Source organism: Cupressus sempervirens, chromosome 9 (genome assembly GCF_028749045.1).
Source record: "Cupressus sempervirens isolate cs-2001-9-10 chromosome 9, ASM2874904v1, whole genome shotgun sequence".
Lineage (NCBI taxonomy): Eukaryota > Viridiplantae > Streptophyta > Pinopsida > Cupressales > Cupressaceae > Cupressus > Cupressus sempervirens.
Genome location: NC_143126.1, coordinates 265,527,712 through 265,546,180, shown reverse-complemented (window position 1 = coordinate 265,546,180; position 18,469 = coordinate 265,527,712). Strand labels below are relative to the sequence as shown.

The 18,469-nt window shown below is 39.2% G+C and overlaps 1 protein-coding gene across 4 annotated transcripts in view; it reads right to left on the bottom strand.

Annotated features, from left to right (window-relative positions):
- LOC149538473 (protein mago nashi homolog 2) overlaps positions 1–13,587 on the bottom strand; it is a 41,544-nt gene extending 27,957 nt beyond the window's left edge. Inside the window, exons 1-4 of one of the 4 annotated variants that reach the window (XM_089799804.1) lie at positions 13,431–13,546; positions 12,783–12,854; positions 12,392–12,661; positions 11,427–11,603 (exon numbers count right to left, since the gene is read on the bottom strand). In XM_089799804.1, coding sequence (XP_089655930.1) covers positions 11,427–11,603; positions 12,392–12,604 — 390 coding nt within the window. In that variant the 5' untranslated portion in view covers positions 12,605–12,661; positions 12,783–12,854; positions 13,431–13,546. Of the gene's footprint in view, positions 1–11,426; positions 11,604–12,391; positions 12,662–12,779; positions 12,899–13,430 lie in introns of those variants that run through there. The other 3 variants (XM_089799803.1, XM_089799802.1, XM_089799806.1) reach the window with 3 other exon arrangements.
- Between the last annotated feature and the right edge of the window lie 4,882 nt (positions 13,588–18,469).

Here is an 18,469-nt window from a genome sequence, read left to right as displayed (position 1 = left end):
CATGCTTGAGCCCGTTGAATACATATGTATGGCAAGCTCCAACAATGACAACTGGCCAAATTATGATGCTGAAGATGAACAACTAAAAGTGGTCTTAAGGACACGATCCACTCCTCAAGACCATACTGATACTAGACCCAAGGTGGTACTCCAAGTGGCTGAGTCTTCATCTTCTCAAAGTGAACCACTTAACGTTGTTACTAGGGGGCAATCTAAGGTTGTCCTAAAAGTTACTCATGACCCTAAAAATGCTTCATCATCTAAGCAACCAATTACTTCCAAGATCTCCAACTATGATCTTGTTAGCCAACTACAACGCACACAAGCACAAATCTCCATTTTCGAATTGCTAGAGTTATCTCCTTTGCACAAGGATATCCTTGAGAAAGCTTTACGTTCTACCAACGTTCCCACAAATATTGATGCGGAACGATTCCAAGCTATGGTGAACCACATCTCCTCACCTCACTATCTCACCTTTTCTGAAGAAGATGACCGAGCTCTCAGTCATCCCCATAACCTTGCTCTCCATGTCAAAGTTCAAATCTTCCGTACTTGCGTCCGCCGAGTCCTGATAGACAATGGTGCAGGGTTAAATATTATCTCATTCAATGTGATACAACAGTTGGGCATGTCAGAATTTGCCATTGACCCTAGGCGAAAGATGACCATAAAAGCCTATGATGAGGTCGAACGCCCTTCTAAGGGTTTAATTGTGCTACCAATTTGAGTTGGTCCAGTGGAAAAAGATGTTGTCTTCCAGGTCCTAGATATACCTCTCGCATATAACTTGTTGTTGGGACGACCGTGGATTCACGACATGCAAGCGGTGCCCTCTATGTACCATCAATGCATCAAGTTCCCATTCAATGATACCGAGATAGTTGTCCTCGGTGACAACTCGATGTCCATCAACACATCGTCCGCTGCTGAAATGCTGGTCCCACACAACCGCTCTTCTCATGAGCCAACACCATCTTTCATAGAGTGTGAACAAAAACTAAAAATGATGAGCCTTGGTATGGGCGAGTACACTTTGGACTCTATTGCTGCCTTACCAGTTTCCCCTTGGTCCTATGGGAAACCAACTACCGCAAAGAAGCCTTCTGCTTCCGCTATGACACTTTTTGGCACTTTTGTGCAATCATCAATACCTCTAAAAGCAGAAAAGGAAGAACAGACCATTAAGGACTGGATCTATAGAGAAGAGGAAGACGAGGAAGTTACAGTGACTACTCCTATTTCTCCTAAAAGATATGGAAAAGGCTATAAATTTCTAACAAAAATGGGCTATCAGGGCCATGGGTCCTTAACTGGTCATAAAAATGCTCTAGTTGAACATTTAAGTCACACTCAAGGTCATGATACTCGAGACATTGCTGGTCTAGGCTTTGGGCTAGACAATGATATACCAACATGTGATCGAAGATTGCTCACGTCTAGCGAATCGGAGGGTGATGACCCTCCCATAATTGCTACCACTTCACAAGACAAAGACTTTGTCCCTCTCACTTCCTTCTTTTGGGGAGAAGAAATATTGACTACTAATAATAATGAGGAAGCTTCTACCTTCCAACAACAGGAACAAGAAGAATCTACTCCTAAGGACACGAATAGAGGACAAATTAGACAGAATATTGCTCGTCTCAAAGCTAGAGATCAGAGTACAGATTCTCATGAGTATGAGTGGGAAAGTCTCTCGGATGCATCTTGCGAGCTAGGGGTGGATGTAATTCATGCCTATACAACCCAACCAAATGTAGTCGAACGGTCTAGTATAGGGTCGGATGAGTTTGACTGACAACATGTCTCAATGGATCATGCTAGTCCCTCTAGGTCTATTCTTGAGTTGGACTCCTTTGCGACATTCTCTATAGGCTCGACCTCACAAGTCACCAAAGATGACTCCTTCCATATCAATCACATTGAAACTTCCGCCTCACTCTTGCTAATTCACCCGGATCTCATAGATTGGTCTCTCCAAAATCAAAGACCTGAAATACAGTCTTTCCAAAACAACTATGAGATCGCTTGTTACCTGAATGCCATTGAACCCGTCACTTCTTCCACCAGCAAACCCGCGGTTAATATGACAGAATCAGATATCAAGTACCTCAGTCAAAAAATTAAAAGAAAAAATAAGCGGTCAGATGGCGAAAACCACATTGTGGCGATGTCTGATCCTCAAAAAAGTAAAAATAAAGGCGTATCTAATGGTGAAAACCTCCCTGAGCCACCTGCGGATGAGGTACTTGGTAGTCTGCCAAGCTATTTCCAGGATAGATCTTCAGTTCTCATTGAACCTACGCAACCTATCAACTTGGGTATAGAAGAATGTCCTAAGATTATTCATGTAGCTCAGTCCTTGTCAAACGAAGAAAAGACATAGTTTGCTCAATTCTTTCAAGACAAGAAGGTCAACTTCGCATGGACATACTCTGATAAGCCAGGGCTTGATACAGATCTCATCATGCATCACTTATCAATCTCACCAGATGTCAAGCTTGTAAAACAGAAGTTGAGAAAAATGCATCCACATGTGGCCCTACTAGTCAAGGCAGAGTTTGAAAAACTCTTAAGTGCAAACTTCATTAGGGCCATTGATTATGCGGAGTGGATTTCCAACATTGTACCTATCTCTAAGCATGACAAATCCATACGAGTTTGTACTGATTTCAGAGATCTCAACAAAGCATGCCCCAAGGATAACTTTCCACTACCAAACATCGATATGATCGTGGACATGACTACGGGTTATGAGATGTACTCGCTCATGGATGGATTTTCTGGGTATAACCAAATCAAGATAGCTCCAGCAAACCAAGAAAAGACAGCTTATACATGTGCATGGGGTACCTTTTGCTGGAATGTCATGCCTTTTGGGCTTAAAAATGCTGACGCTACATATCAAAGAGCAATGACAACCATCTTTCATGATATGATGCATAAAAACATGGAAGACTATGTTGATGACACACTGGCTAAATCGAAAAAACGAGACACACATCTCGGAGACCTTAGTCTAATATTGGACCGTATGGAACAATTTCAACTTAGGCTAAATCCAAAAAAATGTGCCTTTGGTGTCACTTCTGAGAAATTGCTAGGGTATATCATTTCAGCAAAAGGCATTGAGGTTGATCCTGAAAAAGTCCAAGCTATCATGGATATGCCTCCACCAAAGAATATCAGCCAGTTTAGAAGTCTGCAAGGACATCTACAATCCATAAGAAGATTTATCTCTCAATTGGCTGATAAAGCTCAAGCTTTCAATAAAAATCTGCATAAAGGATCTACCCATATTTGGAACAGTGATTGTCAACAGAGTTTAGATCAAATCAAAGGCTACTTGGCAAAACCTCCAGCTGTGATGCCACCCATTCTGGGAAAACCTTTGATTCTGTATATTTCAGCTACGAATTCTTCTCTAGGAGCACTCTTAGCCCAAAGTGATGAGATGGGTAAAGAAAGAGCCATATACTATATCAGTCGAACTTTGGTAGCTTATGAAATAAACTATACAAGTATAGAGAAGGCATGCCTTGCTGTAGTATTTGCCTCTCAAAAGCTCCGACATTATATGGTGGCGCATACAGTTCACTTGATTGCTAAGATAGATCCTTTGAAATATTTGTTAAGTAAAGCCGCACTTACTGTTCGTCTTGCTAAATGGATGATGATTCTTTCTAAATTTGACATTCAGTATGTTGAACATAAGGCAATCAAAGGACAAGCCATAGCTGACCAGTTGACTGACTTTCCACTCAAAGATACAACACCTATGCAAATTGAGTTTCCAGATGCCTCAATCATGTATATTACTGAGAGGACATGGAAGATGTTTTTTGATGGATCTCATACTCAGAATGGAGCTGGAGCAGGTGTTTTGTTTGTTTCCCCTCACGGTTATACGATCCCAAAGTCCTACAAACTCCTGTTCCCATGTACAAACAACATTGCAGAATATGAAGCATTAACAAATGGGATCAAAATGGCTCTTGAATGGCGGATAACTGAACTACACATCTATGGCGATTCTCAACTTGTTGTGAACCAACTAAACAATGAATACCAAACGAAGGATGACAAGTTGATCCCTTATAAGAAGTTGATAGATACTCTAAGGAATTATTTTACCTTTGTAACCTTCCAACAGATTCCTAGAGCAGAAAACAAGGTTGCTAATGCTATGGCCACCTTAGCATCTATCCTCCAACTACAAGAACATGAATCGCGATTTGAGTTCCTGGTGGAAGAACTACGTCACCCTACCTATGATTCCTCAAATAACCAGGTGATCTGCATTGTTGTGGGTCATGATTCCTCCCGCTACACGGCTATCTTCTCCTACCTGCATATTTAGGTTATACTTGAAACCCTCACGCGCAACCAAAAATGCCAACTTCTTTGTAATGCTTCACATTACACTTTGATCTCTAGTGACTTGTATAGGAAGGGTCTAGACGGAACACTACTTAGGTGTTTAGAGCTAGAAGAGTCTGAGAAGGCACTTGCCGAAGTCCACGATGGCATTTGTGGGGCACATTCTAATGGCCCCGCACTTGCCCGAAACTGCTTAGGACGGGTTATTATTGGCCCACCATGCAAGCTGATGCTGTGCGCTATGCGAAGTCCTGTCAGAAATGTCAGCTCCATGGCAACTTGATACATGCTCTCGGGCGAGAGTTAATCCCTTCTGTGACATATTGGCCATTTCAACAATGGGCCTTTGACTTGGTAGGAAAGATTCACCCAAGCTCATCCAGCGGTCATAAATTCATCATCACAACAACGGAGTATTTCACTAAATGGGTTGAAGCTGTACCATTATCTACTACTACAGGCAAACATGTTGCCCTATTTATACTGAATCACATCATTTGCCGATATGGTATCCCATCCTCTATTGTTACGGATAATGGAGGGCAGTTCAAGAATAAAGACTTAAAGTAGTTGTGCAAAAAGTTTCGAATTAAGCAACACTGGTCCTCTATTTACTATCCTCAAGGGAATGGTCAAGCAGAGGCTTCCAATAAAACGTTGTTGAAAATCTTACATCGCACAGTTCATAAGTCTAGGAGAGATTGGCACCTACAGATAAATCCAGCACTTTGGGCCTATAGAACTACCATTCGTACTCCTACAGGGGCCACGCCCTTTTCTCTAGTCTATGGCTCTAAGGCTGTCCTCCCATTAGAAGTCGAGATCCCCTCCTTGCAAGTCTCCTTACATGGGTTGATAACTGATGAGGACCATAGAGCTATGCGAGTACAGGAATTAGAGACTCTTGATGAACGTTGTAAGGCTGCTTTTGATCACATGAGAGCTTATCAGAAGCACATGTCTACTCAGTATAACAAGAAAGTTCACCCTCGTGAGTTTCAAGTAGGTGAACTCGTGCTTAGAGAGAATCCAAAAAATCAGCAACATCGAGAGCAGAAAGGGAAATTTGAACCTAACTGGTTGGGCCCTTACATTATCACAGCAGCATTCGGGTCTAGTGCTTATCAGTTGTCTACTCTTGAAGGGGAAGAGCTTGCAGAGCCTATCAACATCCTACATTTGAAGAAGTTCTATGCTTAGAGGCTTGCTGCTCAGTTATCTTGTATATATCTATGATCTTGAAAAAATACTAAAAATTGAAAAAAAGTCCTGAAAAGAAAAAATCTGCCAAGTGGTGAAAACCTGGAAACAGGCGCTACTTGAGACCCTTGCACCTATGTCTATCAATCTCAATCACCCATTTTGCTACACATTCCCTAGCTTGGGATTATTTTCTTGTCCTCGTCTTGGGGGCACAACAGCTTAGCGTATTTTGAGGTATCCTTGTGCATTAGGGTTTCTTTGGCAACTTACAAAACAGTGTTTCTCAACACTACCCCCCAACTTGACATCAAGTGTTTCTCAACACTTATCAGAGAGTTTACCTACGGTCTTCGATGTCGTGATATTTCTCACTATCAGGATCAAGTCTTGAAGAAATGGCCAAGTGACTTACACACACGCACTTCAACACTTAAATGACTAAGCTATGTTGATCTTTATCTACTTTGTCTGTTGTCTATGACGATTTCTTTACTATATGTTCCATCCCTAATAGTCTTTCAAGGATGTCATTGACTAGAAGACTAGGGGCATGGGGCATGTTTTCTTGATTTCTGCTTGTGGGTATACTTTATTTGTCTATAGTGTTTTAAGCATTCATGCTTGTCCTATTTGACACTTTGACTTATAAACATATCATCCTTGACTGTTTTCGCAAGACCGCACTTGGGGGTTATCCTGGCGCTTATACAGGTGTAATCTTGCTAACTTAAACTTAGGGAATCTAATCGCGTAGTTATCTTGACTTACATGTCTCTGATGCTTAGATTGGATTTCCACATACCTATCTAATATCGATCATATTCATATCCTCATAGTTATACTAGTGATGGTTGTATGATCTCATGATGTCCCTAATAAACGCTCAATAATGAAATTAAGAGTCTAAATGTTATGTACTTCTTGCTGGTAAACCACTTTGCATATTAGCTTGCATTTTAGGTCCATTTTTTTTTAGTCTAGTCTTGCATTCCTGCGTGTGGGGAGAGCTCTCTCTTCATCCTTTTGCGGACATTTCGGCTAACTATTTCTTCTTTGCTTTCTTTATCTTTCATCTTCTTGAGCTTTCATTTCATCTCTATCTTGCTATCTTGTCATCATAAGGGGTTAATCTAAACATCACATTCAATTTATCCAAGTGTCACATGTTTTCAGAAACATAAAGTCTACATCATACACGTAAGAGCTAAAAACATCGCACATAAGAGAGATACATGAGCATAACCATCCAAGCCAACGCATACATGGGCAAGAAACAGAAACTGAAACATCACATGAAAACCAAAATGCTAAAACATCCATTTGAGATAAGTACACAAAACTGCCAAATCAAAATCCAGTATCTCATATATATATATATATATATATATATATCTCAATGTGTCACAGTACATATACAAAATGAGATCCAAAATCTGGATATCCGTCTCAAAAATACACGCTATACACTCAAAATGTCAAAACTATCAGCCTATGACTGACTGGCACCCTCTCCAGCAGCAGGAGGTGGTGGCCCTAGTGGTGGAGCCTGTCTCCTATCTAGCGGCTATACAGCACCCTCTAATCTGCCCGCTCGCTCTGAGTAATCGGGAAGTCCTTGCCCTAGTGGCACCACACCCCTATAGGTGGCATAATAATAAGCGGCGTGTGCACCATGATGTGCTAGCTCTCGCCTGGCAGTGTCTCGCTCCCTCCGGAGCTCATCCACCCATGCTCGCTCATCTATCAACTGCTGGTCTCACACTACGATGGCTACCCGAGCTGTCTACAGCTCTACCTCCAGAGCACAGATCCTCGCATCCTAGTCATCACCTCCCCGTGCTGGCTGCTCTACCCGCACCTACTCTGCCTGTACCTCCTCTGCTCGTGTCGCCCGCCGTCGCCTCAGTAGCACCTCCTCCTCCTCCTCTTCCTCCTCCATCTCCCTCGCGGCTTGTGCTCGCATCCTCCTCATCCCTGCTCGGGATCCCTCTCCAACCTCCATCCATCTACCGCCTCCACCCCCTCCATGTCCACCTCCTGTCGATAGTGCATCAGGCTTTGTAAACCATGGGAATGGGTGCCTCTGCCTCTCATAAAGGTATACTGGATCTGCCCCCGCATCTGCCACATTTGGGCGGTAATCCCAGGGAGTCACCACTAGAGCTGCTGTATCCCGTACCGCCGTCTGATAGTCCAACATCGGTAACCTTCCTAGGGCCTCATTAGCGCGCATCCGAGCGTAGGTGGTCGTCTCCACCGATATCCCCTGTCGCTTCGCAAACTGTCGCCATACTCGGCTGATCACGAATCACTCTATTATATCTGTGCTCCGACCCACCAATGGCCTGCTATATCGCATATAGTCTAGCTCCCACGAATCTGACCACCACTGGCACTCCCGGTACGGTCGTCACATGAACGTTGTCAGCTCATCAAATACTCCTCAATAATAGGTCACATCCCCACTATGTCTTTGTGGGATAAAACCTCTATAACAAAAAATGTAAGGCTAGCTCCGCTCTCGTGGTTGCACTCGTGGTCAAATCACTGCAATGTGCTCCCAAGCCCAAATCCGTGCCAGCACTGCTCCACATGCCCAAGAACCACCACCATGGTATACTATCTCATGGAGCTCATGATACATATCGGCTAGGATTGCCAACCCCCATGCCATCCTGCGCGATCGAGCAATCAAATCTGCCACCAGTCTGCCCCATCCCAATGGGAAGCCCTTCTGGCTCCTATCAGTCACCAAGGCCTAAGCAACCAATGAACATAACAAACTCGGCAGAGGGTAGCCAGCACCATAATCATCAATCAGTCGCTCCCAACTCAGATGACGGTCTAGGATGGTCACATCCTGGAACATCTGCTACATAGATGCTCGCCCCTCTGTCGGGGTCTGATCATAGTACACCTGTGACATATCACCAAACTTGACATTAGTATAGCTGGCATCAACATCAACTTGCTAAAACATGATCGATCAATCAGACAAACTTACCGGCTCGCCATGGCATGGCACTCGCAAGATGCGATACACGTCCTCTAGTGTAATAGAAGCCTCTCCAGTCGGTAAATGAAAGGTGTTATGCTCACTGTGCCACCGCTTGGCCAATGCAGTCAGCAATCCATGGTTTGCCCGTATATGGGGCATCCGTATGACCCATTGCAAATCCATAGCAGATATAGCAGCCTGCTCAACATTACTCAAAAGGTCTACAACACGCAGCCCCACCACCTTGGGGGCTCTAATATGTAATGACGGAAATATCTCCTGTCAACACAAAACATGCAAACATCAGTAACATATCGAAAACATGATCATAATGCACAAAACTCATAAAAACATGCCAAAATGCATCTGTGCGATCTTTTTTTCCACTGAGGCCAATACAATTTTCTGAAACAGTATCGTATGATACTTATATTAAATTTATGCGACACATTTCTGTCGTGCAACATTTCGCACTGGTTCATGCGACATATGGGTATGTCCCATACGATAGAACCTAAAACAGTTGTGCAACACTTTATTTGCAAAATTCTATCGTGCGATATTTTACAAAGTAGTCGTGAGATACTTTTTAAGTATCGCACGATATTTTGCGAAAAACCCTTCATACGTGCAAAAAAACACCAAAAAAAGCTCAAAAACATGACAAAAAAGTGTTTACTTACTGGCGCACCATACTGCTCTGGCCGGTTGTGCAACCAGCTGCGCTCGAAACGGTGTCGGTGAAGTGGAATGTTCGCCAAAGCCATCGTCGCCTCTCAACCACTCAAAAGCTCTCCACAAGGCACAAAAGACAAATGATTTTTGAAAATGACACTTGGGCCCCTTTTATAGCTTCCAACCTCATTTTGACCTAATTTTCAAACATCTTGGAATTGCACGAAAATTGCACCCTTGGCTAATTTCGACATCCCGGATCCATTTTCGGGATCAAAATCAAAATCTGAGTTCATCTTGATGGTTAAAATTGCATTTTAAAATTCCACCTTCTTCTAAGCAGTTAGCTGACCCTTTGAGGTCTAATCTTCGAATCATTGCTGGGGCATCTTCATGCCTTCATCATTTCTATGCTTCATATCTACTTCTATTCACCTTTTCACGTCTAAATCATCTTTCTACTCGATTTGACCTAATTTTTATGATTTATCCTTCACGGTCAACTTTGGTCAAACTAGGGCATTCTATCAATTTTTTATAGTCACTCTTTGGTTCTAATCATTCATCTATCATCCCAGACATTGCTATATCTCGAGCTCATTTCTGCATTCCCCTTACTTCATTTCGATTTCGATCCCGAGGGGGCAAAAATAGTCTATCAATACTTGATACAGCTATCTACTTCTTAGGAGCATTTGTTTTATCTTTTCACTTGCTCTTGATCTATCTACTTTGCTAGGTGTTAGTATTCTTCTTGAATTCTGACATCATCTCTATCCTAGTGTTTAGTACTACTGCTATCAGACTATACATTCAGGATTTGCTATCTCTTTCTGCATTTCGTTTTTCGGAATCAAATATCTATTTCTATTGCTGTCTACTTGGCTTCTGTTTTCTTTGACGTAATGTGTTCCCAAATTGATCACACATTAGTCAAACAGGGGCAAATGTAATCACCTAAAAATGGTCATCTAGACTATTAGTCACCTTCTCAGCATTTTGGCTAATTTAATTAATCATTTACCTAGACCAAATTGCTAATAATCAATTAATTTGATTATAACCTATAGTTTGACTATGCTATCCTAAGTTCATTATTTGATTAAAAGAACATGTCCCCTTTTAATTAAATAAAAGACCCCATTCTTCTAACCCACTTAAAGTGCACACATAAAGTCCTTTTTTTATTTTGCAATTAAAAGAAAAGGCTTTGTGACTTTTGTCTTATATGACAAGTCAACTTATATTCTATTGGTTGACTTATGTGTACACATGGATCACTCCTCTTTTCAAATTCCACCGTTGATCATCCACCATCTTCATCTTGATCTCTACCGTCTGTACAACTTTAAAAGGGAGAGAGCTTTCCCCCTCAAAGGATCGATCCTCATTCGAATATTGTTATGCTGCAGGTTTCCCAACAAAACTTTGTGGAGAACTTCTCACTTCTTGTCTACATTCTCTCATTCCATCATACTAGCATAAGATCATATGGCATTCTTAGCATAGTTGCATGTTAGTTTAGCTTTTATTTTTGCAATAATCTCACATAGCTTAACAGTTGGTTTTGTAACACTCTCATTCATGCTTAGAATAGTTGCACTTTGTATATTCATTCTAGTGTAGTCTTCATATTTGCATTTGTATCCTTGAGGGATTCATTGTAGACACTTGCATTCTTGCTCTTGTCTCAAAGAACCTCTCGTTGCATGGTTTACTAGCAAGAAGCGTATCTCTAAGGCTCGGCTGAGAGCCTTCAAACTTGAAACATATTTTCTTGCACTCCGTGGATAGGGAGCTCTAAGCCAGCATTCGAACATTCCGAACTCATGGAATCGTTTGGATAGAAGGGTTTAGAGTGTGACACAATTCGAGTGTACAATAATAAGAAATATTTTGCAAACAAAGATTTAATAAACCTGAAAACTTCTAGCTTGCTGAAAATAAAAACTACCAGTAAAAACTTTTAACATCCTATGTGGACCTCATAAATAAAACCTGGTACCTTGACTCATATTTCTTTATTATTATTTACAAAAAGTGATTCCATAGGCACCCATCAGGTCATCAAGCTAACTAATTGAAGCTTAATCAAAAGATGGATTTATTGATATGATATTAGTTTTTTAACATAAACCTCTATGCAAAAAACAGTAAATAAACATACCTGAACAAGATAATAGAAAATACGAAGGCCTTCAGGATCCTTGCTGCTCTGGACATCGACCAACGACCCTATTTTGGATGTTGTAAATGAAATGTGTTCATTCCCCATCACTATTTCCAGCTCCTGTCGCCCAACTCTATCAGGCTCAGGCCAGTTATTGTCATCTTCCTTCATTATCTACATTATTTAGCAAAGTTCAATAAAGGTCGCAAATTATACTTTAAAATAATTTGCATGCAAACTCTAAGAGCATTTTTAGAAAGTGGGTTTTTTAAAGTTTACCATTATTTGTTACAGATTTCTTACATTAAATGATTACGTTTACAAAAATTCATGTGGAAGCCCTAAAATTGAAAAGTTAAAACCTATTTTTAAAAGGACATGAAACTTCAAGTAGGTTCTTGCACACAGATTATCAGAAAATACACACAAGCTCTGGATAAAAACTTTAATTGGTAGCACATTAAAGTTTACAAATTTAGTATTAAACATCAAAGCCCTAAACCCTTATTTAAAGAATGAGTTTTGTCTCATTTACTAAAGCCTAATTAGATATTCCCCACTAAGATTTTAAAAAAATCACATGACCAATAAACTTTTGTTTACCTACTGAATTCTGCAACTTGACAAAAACTTTAACAACCTCAATTGAGATGAGTTAAGTGGTTAAAAAAATCACAGTAGTCATGAAAATGCACTGAAATTAGCAACAAAAAAGTTATATCCAACAGACTGTTTCCTGCATATCCCGAAGGACAAGGCAGGGTGTAAATCTAGTATGCCCTTGAGGTAACAGATACCCCTTGATCATCGTCTCTAAGCCAGTGGTATGGATTTTTCTCACAAGACTTCTATCAGTCAGAGGTGAACCGATTTTGCAGCAATGAACCAACTTCAACAAAGTTTCTCGCATCAAGATTCACAAATCACACACAAACCATAAAAACTTGGGGAAAAATGTTCACCTCACTTTCAGAAATGATCCGACGGCATTCTCTGAGCACGGCCTCGGTTAAAAAAACTTCTTTGCGAATCATGGTATCATTTTTGTAGTTTGAATTGTTCGCATAACGAAGCTTACCATCAGGACGAAATTCGAACTCAAGAAACTCATGGCCGAATTTGCCCTTGTGCCCCACATAGTACCGAACATAAAACTCCCCAGCCTCCTCTGCCATTCTCACCCAAGCTCCTCAAAGACTCAGCTGCTTAATCTAGCTACTGAAAAGCAAAAACTGGTAAAGGAAATTGACAGAAATCAGATGTAATGTACAACTTCTAATCAAAATAAAAACAAGAATAAGTAGACATAACTTCTTATCTTAAATCAAATAGGAATAAGATGTAATGTACAACTTCCGGTATAAATAGACAGCTGTCAACTCTTTTTCTTCCAACCAATGAATAATTAAAGCCCATTTTGCAGACCTTCAACACCAGATATGAAGTGTTGTAAACCTTGCCGTAAAAACCTATATAAGTTATTTTTGAACAACACATCAAAAATTAAGGAAAAAGAGCTCAAATGATAAACAAGATGCTAGAAAAAAACAGGTGAGTTCTTAGATGGATCTGATGGTATCCACCACACATGTTTCGCAATTGAAAATATAACTTCTTGTTTAGTCTCACAAGGATGTGTAGCACTCAAGGTGTTTGGTTAAATGTGGCAATATCCATGCCAATACAAGAAAACCCAGTTCAAAGAACAATTTATCAAGGGCAAATCATCACATTCCCATCTACAATAAAAATTTGGTTTTTTGGGCGAATGCACAAAGAGTTTGACAAAATGATGTCATTTACAAATGTAATTGCAGTATATGCGCAGAATAAGGCCAATGACGAGTCCTTAAATTTCTTCGGCCAAATGTCAATAATAAACAAACAAAAGTAAACCAGAACTAGGGGTAAGAAATATGCTCAAATTGGCAATTTATTAATATTTCAGAAATATCTTGTTCAAATTCAAATTTTTTAATGCATGTTTCTGATGAATCTTACTATGCATATCAGAAATTTTGTGGGTATCTTCTTATCGCGTTCATATCAGTATTTTACTAGCGCTTGCATCGAGCTGCAATGTCGAGTCGATAGGATACTGTTAAATATCTTTGAAAAAATTTAGTTATATGAACATGGTTTATATAAAATCAGTAAAGATTAATGTAGATGGATGCAAATTATAAGAGAGTACTTAGTTCAATCTTTGATGAATATAAAAATATATCTTTTAAAAATATATATTTTAAAAATTTTTCTAACACAATTACAGTTGAGAGACATGTTGAATAATATTCAATCTCAACAAAAAAAAATTAAATTAAAACTTAAATGATCTTAATATAATTTTTTTAAGACATTTCTTGAATTTGTCAACCATAAATTTTTCTAATTAATATTATAACATTAAAAAATTAGCTCAAAAATATATTTGTATACTGCATGTAATTTTGTTTTTAATTTATAGAACAATGATATTACAAATTTGTAACACATTCAATCATTAATTTATTGTTTAAATTCTTTAAATTAAATATAATTAAGTTTTAATAATTGAAAAGTAAAAATCTAAAATAAAAAATATATATCTATTTATAGATTTCAACTTGTGAAAACATTTAAAATTTATTTTTAAGCATAATTTTTTTTTATTAAATGAAATATATTAGAACTATTTTTTATTTGGGAACCACGTGTAACATTGTAACACTACGTAGTATTATTAACAAATATAATAAGTTAAAAAACACCTTGAATCATTCCAATAATAAATGAAAGACATTTATTCGAAATGAATCTCTATAGATCGTACATACTCAAAGTAACAAGGAGCAAAAGCTCTTCTATATGAATTGTATTTATAGTCATTCTAGGTTGAGGTGGAAATCCTACGGACTACATAGAGACAATCTTATCAATTTGATCATTCCCTTAATAAGCATTTCCCATTGCTCTGAGACATTTCAATATTTACATGAATGGAGGCCAAAAGTTTGAAAACAATTTTTTTTGACAAGTTTTACTTAGTATGATTTATTTAGATTGTGTTTCTAGATTCAACTTTGTCAATTTTATTTTTATCAAAGTTGAGATCATATTTAATGATTCATCATCAAGATGTAACAAAGTGTATAATATAATCTTCATACAATTGTCTTACAACTCTCTTACATTTTAATGATAGATTATTGAGTATGATCCAAAATATCCACCCAAATAATGTAGAAGCCACACACATAATTTAATTATGCAAATAAAATTGAAATCTACAAACATACAATCTAATTGTCATGAAAACCTAATATGTACTATTTATGTATTTTAAAAAGTTAATCAAATACCTTTTATAATAAATTTTTCATAATATATATGCTAAAAACAATTTCTTATATATATATTATAATATAATTATTATTAAAAAAAAAATTAATATAAAATATTTAAACATATAAATTATTATTCAAGATATAAAAATATATTTTCTTTTTATTATAAATATATTATATTTATTACATTATTAAATATAATATAATATAATAATAACAAAAGTAAATAATTAAAGTAAAATATTTTCCAGATTAAAAAAAGTATTACGACATACTTATTCTAATTCATAGAAAATAAATAATTATACTAACTTTAAGAAATTATTAAAATTTTAAAAAGCACTTTTTAATATGAGTGGATAGCCCTTGTGTTATAAGAAAAGTTTCTTTTATACAATATTCGCCATCCTTCTTAATTTATTGTTTCGTTCTTTAATTATTCGCTATATGTTTTACTTATACAATTGTTTCTAGTCTCACCAGTAACAAGGCCTAAAAATATTTAGCATCTAATTTTTTCAATTGCATGAGAGCACGAGCGCAAGACTTTTTCTGTGGGCTATGTCCCGATGTAAAAGCCTATCGGCTAATTATGTTCAAATGGCAGCCATCACAGTGATCTAAATCAAGCAATATAGGATGAAATGAATTTCTAAATTCTATAATCTAAGGATGAGAACTGGATCAAGAAAAGGAAAAATATTCAATTGGATCCTCACAGAGACATCCTCTGCATCCAACCGAAAGTAAGCTAAGTCATCTCATGGCGTAGGCTTACCTAGTCCTCTACAAGGGTGGGTGGGAGGACAAAAGGGGCACCTCAGAAGGTGTATGCACTTCGCGAAGGAAACCCTGCAACATTATGAGCACCGGATGCGTGACACCTAGAGTAATACCCCGAGTAACCCTTGATGGCGAGCGATACTGGGGTAAAGAATGGGTGTTGCTACTAGAATTCCCCATGAACACCCCCATTAGAAGAGGAGGGCAACGACATCCACCTGTTGATACTATGCCCCCCACCCCTCTTTAGAATAGTAATCTACCTCTGCATGCATGCACTAGAAGGCCCTTACAAATAGTAGGGGCCATTGTAGCCCTCTTCACCGACAATAGAATTGAACCCTCTTAATTAATCAACCCCATTAGAATTGTAGGGGGGCCCTTCCAATTATAGTTGCAAGTTTCGGGTTGAATAATCTACCTCTTGATTAATAAGCTTGCTAGAATTGGGGGGGCAATCATATGAGCCAAACTTTTTGATCAATGGAGCACCCATCCCCCCTACCATTCTAAAGGAATAGCAGGTTTATTAATTAGTAGGCATGTTACATATATAATTTGAACCCCCTACTATTCGACAAGGGGCCAACTATAGTTCCGTCCGACGGCAATTTAGAAACCTGCTAACTACCCCATAGAATTGTAGGGCACGCTACAATTATCCGCTACCTTGGCCCCCTTCAATATAGACAGACTGGGGTCTTGCTCATATGATCGGAAAAGTGACCTGCCCCCCCCCTTCTAGCACCCTACCTTTTGTCGAGTCCTTTCAAATAGTAGGGGGTTTGGCTCATATGACTGGTGAAGTGACTTGGGGTGGAGGGAAATCGAGAGATCAAACCCTACCTTTCATCGAGCCCTGTAGGGGGGTCTGGCTCATATGACTGTGAAAGCGACCCAAAATGCCCCCTACCATTCTACAGGTGGGTTCTATTAGGGTGGTTGGGAAAGAAAGTTAGTCCAACCAAGCTAGTCTAAGAAGTGTCGTAGATCTCCTTCGGGCCATCAACCCTATCTCGAGAAAAGGCATACCTATCTCTTGACTCTCACCCTACCATTCATCAAGGCCAGTTTCAAATGGTCCTTTCTACCCCTACCCCATGAACCATAGGCATGCTTCTACAGATTAGGCTTTCAACTGAATAGAAAGGCTTGAGGGGTGGGTGGGATAATGGCAAGAGGTAGGAGATGAGATTAGCTACCACTGGCCCTCCATTGGATTAGATGTAAACCCTAGGTGGATAAGGAACACAGATCAGGCTTGGAAGAAAAGGAGGATAAATGGCTTGTCCTGATGCGCTAGTTGGGGTAGTAGGGTGGGGGGTATACTATAGTTGGATAGGCTCTAACTGGTTTCAAAGCAAGATTATGGGAGCCTACAATTCTACAAATTGTATACGTAACATGCCTATAACATTGTGAGGGGTTAAAATTCCTTCCCATGCAACTATACTTGCCCCTTATAATAGTAGGTTGGCTAGGGATCTGGATATGTGTCTTGATCTCCATGTTATAATCCCCTCCCACCCTACTACTGATGATGACAATTGATAAGTTACTTATGGGTATGGATCTTTGGCTCAATCAGCAGCTTAAGCAACTGCATAATCAATAGAGTTAGCAACCTGATCAACTTACTCAACAACTTTAACAACTGGATCCCTGTAGGGGCTGGAACTAGAATTGATAGCTTAGTGGTTGGATCTACCGCATCCCAATCAGTCTGACTCTTCTTATCGATCACGTCTCAGAACTGGTTATGGACCAACACCGAGGTCTCTAACCAGAACTAGGAACATAGCTATGGGATAGGGATATGGAAGGGATGTTGCGGGTAGATTTGTTTCTCGATAAGAAGGTATGGACTTGGTACTATCTATACTTCATATGGTTCTAGAATCATATTTGGAGGATATAAAAAAATTGTCTTTGTTACTAGTGTTTTTGTTCATCGTTCAAGCTAAACAACTAGTTCAACAGCTCTTAGAAAACTGCTTAGTCTTGATCCACTCATACTCAATCCACTACTTCAATTGACTCTACTCCTTCCACCTATGTCATTGGTTATCAATCCCTAAACTCAGAATCTTGATCCCCATCATGAGCATCTGAATTCGGCTCTCAACCTAGGTAAATTGCTTACTCAATTGACTCAACCTAATCAACTGGTGTTGGACCCTATATTGATCCTAACCTAGAAGGGATGCATTTGTCTTTGCATCTGCCCATTAGAATAGTAGGGGGCGTTGCTCATGGCTCCACCACTAGGTATGATACATTTGGATATGATGCTGGTCTTGGATCAGAAACTAGTACTAGAAGATACATTATTGGTATTGATACTCATTATTCCACTGGTTCTACTGGTGTTATATGATCATATGCTCAATCCACGAGATCTACTACTACTGGCACCTTTGTTGGATCGGTAAAAATTATTGAACCAACCTCGCCAGCTTGTTGTTAGACCAATTTTGGAGCTCGTACTGCTTCTTTACAATTCCCATCCCTTTTGTATGCAACTTGACTTGGAGGAGATGCTACGAGAAGGCTATGGAATATGAAGAGATGTCATGAGCTATGGGACTGCGACTAGAGGATATGGATCAAGATCAGAATCCCCTTCAAATAGTAGGGCTCGTGAAGACTTGCGTGTGTAAACTATTGGATCAATCGATTTAGGATCATGAATCATACTTGGCCAGTTCAGGACAAAGCACTTTACTCGCTACTGGACCATTCACAATAGGATAATTCATACTGGCTCATGGGTACCCATACATGGACTTGTCCCATTCACTCTTGTATGCTACTCTCTGCTTTATCTTCCACATGCCATAGAATAGTAGGGTAGTGTGGGTGGGAGGTTGGTTCGTAACCTGAATGATATTAAGGCCCCAACTAGAATTGCCCTTAGAATAGTAGGGGGCT